Genomic DNA, 5,325 nt, shown 5'->3' on the forward strand with positions numbered 1-5,325 from the left:
ATGAATAGTTTGGTATTATTTATTCTTTTGCACCTGGGTTTCATGGTTTGCCAAGGAGGTAAGTAATTTCTTCACTGATAGATATTTTAGTATTCACATCTATAATGACTAATTATGAATTAGTCCAGTATTATGTAAATGATGCATGTCAAGCCGTCTAAAATGATGACTATTTTTTGTGATGCAGCCAATCCTTGTTGCTCTCAGCCATGTCAGAATCGAGGCGTCTGTACGGCACTGGGCTCAGACTCGTATGAATGTGACTGTACACGCACTGGATACCACGGTCAAAACTGCACAGCACGTAAGTAAACAGCAGAGACTTATGTAAAAGAATTAGCTTCCTGTTCTCTGTCAGTACCCAACTAACCTTTTACTTTGGTGTCGTTTTTACAGCCGAGTTTCTCACATGGGTGAAAGTTTCTCTGAAGCCTTCTCCCAACACTGTGCATTATATTCTCACACACTTCAAAAGCTTGTGGAATATTGTCAACAACTTGTCCTTTTTAAGAAATGGCTTAATGAGATATGTGCTAACATGTAAGTTATTATAAGAGTTTCCAACATACAGTTTGAATTCAAATTAAAATTGTAACCTTAAAAGTTTCTTTAAAGCAATGATGTAAATTATACATGTACTCCGAAATTAAAACAATTTCTTTTCCTCCTAAACCAGCACGTGCCCATCTGATTGATAGCCCCCCTTTATACAATGCTGACTACGGTTACAAAAGCTGGGAAGCCTACTCTAATCTCTCCTACTACACTCGCACACTGCCTCCTGTCCCACACGATTGCCCAACACCGATGGGAGTCGCAGGTGAGTCTCTTTGTCCTCAGACCTGTTTTCTCACATTTCTGACCATTCACATTTTAGCATCACTGCTAGACAGGAAGCTTGTGGACTCAACCTGTGTGCCTGCCTGCATGTTTTGGGTGTGTGGATGAGAAAAGCTTAAAAAATATAGGACCTTATTATTGCAGAGAGATTCATCTCCATCAATTAAAGTCAGAGAGGCTAGAATTTTTTTTTTTAAATTGCACAGAATGCTTGAACTCTTGGTTTACTGTTACAAATTTGGGTTGATGTTTAACACTCAGAAATATGGTGGATGTCTTTTTCTCATTATTCGTTCTTTTGTTTTACCAGGTAAGAAAGAGCTGCCAGACGTTAAGCTTCTGGCTGAGAAACTGCTTGTCAGGAGGAAGTTTATCCCAGACCCTCAACGCACCAGTCTTATGTTCGCTTTCTTTGCCCAACATTTTACACACCAGTTCTTCAAATCCGACATGAAGAAAGGTCCAGCTTTCACAAAAGCCCTAAATCATGGGGTGCGTATCTTAAAGACAGGACTTTTTAAATGTATTAACGGTGCTTTCACATTCACATTAGTATCTGACTGACTTTGCCTGTTGTTTTTAGGTTGACTTGGGACACATATATGGACAGGACCTTGAACGCCAACACAAGCTGAGACTTTTCAAGGACGGCAAGATGAGATATAAGGTAAGGAATGTCTCCACCCAAACTTATTTCAAATAACCTCTTACTGTACTCTGTCACTTCAAACTCCCTCCCTTTTAGGCAATTTTGCTATTTTTACTCCCTTGTTACTTATTTTTCACTTTCAAATTGCAAGCATGGTTTTCTGAAAATTGGACTCAATTCATGTTCATTGCCTTAACCAGGTTGTGGAGGGTGAGGTTTATCCCCCGACAGTCAGCGAGGTTCAAGTAGACATGCACTACCCTCCTCACGTACCTGAGTCTCGTCGCTTTGCCGTGGGTCACGAGGCATTTGGACTGGTTCCAGGACTCATGATGTATGCTACCATCTGGCTGCGTGAACACAACCGAGTGTGTGATATACTAAAGAAGGAGCATCCTGACTGGGATGACGAGAGGCTGTTTCAGACCACACGGCTCATCCTTATTGGTGAGTGTCCCACAGAAAAAGAAATTTAGATTGGTTACAAGCGGATAAGTATATTTAGAACCAGGCGAATATGTAAATTGGATATTTAGCAGAATGTTGTAAATGGTTGTATTCATAGTTGTACCTCCGAATACACTTACAACAACTCCAGTAGTTCTAACCCTTGTATAATCTGACTCTGTAGGTGAGACGATCAAAATCATTATTGAAGATTATGTGCAACATCTCAGCGGATACCACTTAAAGCTCAAGTTTGATCCCGAACTTCTCTTCAACGAGCGTTTCCAGTACCAGAACAGGATCGCTTCCGAGTTCAACACTCTTTACCATTGGCATCCCCTAATGCCTGATGAATTTCACGTCCAGGATGAAGTCTACAGTTATAAGCAGTTCCTCTTCAACACCTCTATAGTGACAGACTATGGCATCAACGGCTTGGTTGAATCCTTCACCAAACAGATCGCTGGAAGGGTAAGCTTTTATGTATTCAAATAGAAGAAAAAAAGTTTAGCTAAACTAACTCATATTAGATAATGTTGCAAGGTACCGCTCGTGGTGTGGGTTTGGTGGATTATAAATCTTCTCTTTTACTTCAGGTGGCTGGAGGGCGTAATGTTCCACCAGCTGTGTTAATGGTGGCCATGAAGTCAATTGAAGACAGCAGGAAAATGCGCTACCAATCTATTAATGCCTACAGGAAACGTTTTAACATGAAACCATACACATCCTTCGAAGATATGACAGGTGAGGGTTAATACTTTTCCATTTATCAGGTCTGAACATGGATGTTTTCGACAATATTTCTTAGGTGTTTATAGATGGTATTTGGTATTTTTAGACAACAATTTGAGTTGACAGAGCTTGTTTTATGTTTTAGGAGAAAAGGAGATGGCTGCTGAACTTGAAGAGTTGTACGGGCATGTGGATGCAGTGGAGCTTTATACTGGGTTGTTGGTTGAGAAGCCCAGGACCAACGCCATCTTTGGGGAGACCATGGTGGAAATGGGTGCCCCCTACTCCCTCAAAGGACTTATGGGGAATCCCATCTGTTCCCCTGAGTACTGGAAACCAAGCACCTTTGGTGGCAAAGTGGGCTTTGAGATTGTTAACACTGCCTCTCTGCAGAAATTGGTTTGCAATAACGTCAAAGGGCCCTGCCCTGTGGCATCTTTCAATGTGCCTAATGTAGAAAATTCAGTACCAACCACTATTAATGCAAGTACTTCCCACTCGAATCAAAAAGTCAACCCAACAGTTTTACTCAAAGAACGAGCATCTGAACTCTGATAGATGTATTGTGTAAGAAAGTCATTATTTATTTATTTATATGTTATTTATGTTATTTATTACACTGAGAAAATGATCTTTTAATTCAGATTTTAATGCATAGTTTTTGTACAAATCTGTTTCTTTATGTTTAGCTATTTATTAAATATGTACATTGTATGTATTGTTTTTAGCAATGCTATAATGCTGAATAGCTTATTCTGTCACATTGTGTCATGGTTTTACTTGAATAACGTTTGTAGTTGTTTACAATGTTAAAACTGTTTAACTTGTGTTGTTTGTTTACCATCTGACTTTTTTCTTCCTTTGTTTCTTTCAATTTCCATTATGAAACATCTCAAGATCCCAGAATACTAAACAAAAGAAAAGTTTTCTTTCTAACAAAATATCTCACTCTTCTTGTCTTTTGAATATTTTCATACTTTTTTTATACTTGAAATATGACTTTTTGAAATAATAAATCACAGTGAGACTAATACTTTTACATTGTTTTCTGTGTGTGCATTCTTACAAAAAGCTTGTCATATTTGTGCATTAAAACACGTGATCCTATTTTATTTGGTATAAATTGTAAGCACATAAAAATGAAGATATTCAGATAACAAATTCCAAGGCAATCAATCTAATCTTTATGATGACAGATTATATTATTTTTAGTCTACAAAGAATGTTTTATGATTTGAAGTGATGTCTTCACACACAGACAAATGTGTCGGAATCGACATGTAGAAACAAAATTCAGAGGGGGTGTTGACTTTCTCAAGAAGTGAAAAATGCAAATATCGTCAATGTATTACAACATAGTTAGAACTCAAAGTAAATTGTGTGATTTGCAAGTCAGTATTAAAAATTACAGCTCAGGTCACAACAGGTCAGATGCATGTTGTTAATGTACCATTTTTAATGGATACTTTCCTCAATTGATTTCACTTGAGCAAATATTGCTAAAAATGAGAGATCCTATACAGGGAATCAGAACACACAAAACACATTTATAAACATACAGAAATATAAGTTCTCATCACATCACGTTATTTGGTTTTGAATTTGAAATTAATTAATAATTAAACTGATAAATACAGTTTCCTCCATAAGAACAGTAAAGACAAAATTGTTCTGTTTGCTGTGGAGTCAATTAAAGGAATTAAAGATTCCTTTAATGCAATTAAAGAGTTGCATTAAAGGAATGTGTCTTATCAGTTATATCCATTGCTTCTGCATGGTTCTGCATTGCTTCTGCATTCTAAGTCTTGCATTGGATGATCACACACACAAACCAGGATGAAGACGAGGAAGCCGACTCTGAAAGAAAAGCAAGCAATTTGGATGGTAAAAGAAATGAGGAAGTCAATAAGAACTACAGGAAAAACAATAGGCATGGAGAAATCAAGAGTTTGGAAACTACTGGTGACATCAACAACCAACGAGGACCTGATCAGCTGAGGACAACAACAGTAGATGATGACAGAAAAATAATAAAAGCTGTGAAAAAGTGTGGAGAAAAAAAAAGGAACTGCAAATGATCCTAAGCATACAACCTCATCTGTAAAGCTTGGTGTAGGTGGTGTCATGGCATGGACATGCATGGTTGTCTCTAGAACAGGACCTCTTCATTTTAATGACGACTTATTTGTATGATGGCAGTAGCAGAATGAATTTGGAAGGGTACAAAATCATCTTGGCTACCAATATTCAAGAAAATGCCCCCAAACTCATTAGAAAGCACTTCATATTGGATCAGGACAATGACCCAAACACCCTGCCAGTTCAGTCAAAGACTTTATCAGGGCAAAGAAATGTAAAGTCTTAAATCGCCCAAATCAATCTCCAGATTTAAATCAGATTGAACATTAGTTTTTACCAGGTGAAGAGGAGACCAAAGACAGAAATTCCCTAAAACAAGCAACAGTTGGAATTGGCTGCATTAAAGGCAGTGAAAGCATTTTAAAGCATAAGACCAAGAGTCTGGTGATGTCGATTGGTTGCAGACTCACTGCTCTAATTGCATGCAAGGGATCTGAACTAAATATTAGCTTTGAATCTTTTACATCTTCCTTAAATTCAACTGTTCCGAAACTTATGCTCATATCAAACAGTGGGAT

General features: G+C 37.8%; 1 protein-coding gene across 1 annotated transcript; it reads left to right on the plus strand.

The window, feature by feature from the left end:
• LOC113062963 (prostaglandin G/H synthase 2) lies at positions 1-3,435 on the plus strand. The gene is made up of 10 exons (XM_026233072.1): positions 1-58; positions 188-304; positions 397-540; positions 677-820; positions 1,151-1,332; positions 1,424-1,507; positions 1,690-1,936; positions 2,121-2,407; positions 2,533-2,680; positions 2,814-3,435. The coding sequence occupies exons 1-10, from the start codon at positions 1-3 to the stop codon at positions 3,221-3,223; spliced, it is 1,821 nt and encodes a 606-aa protein (XP_026088857.1). The 3' UTR covers positions 3,224-3,435.
• The last annotated feature ends 1,890 nt before the right edge of the window (positions 3,436-5,325 follow it).

This window comes from Carassius auratus, chromosome 45 (assembly GCF_003368295.1).
Source record: "Carassius auratus strain Wakin chromosome 45, ASM336829v1, whole genome shotgun sequence".
NCBI lineage: Eukaryota > Metazoa > Chordata > Actinopteri > Cypriniformes > Cyprinidae > Carassius > Carassius auratus.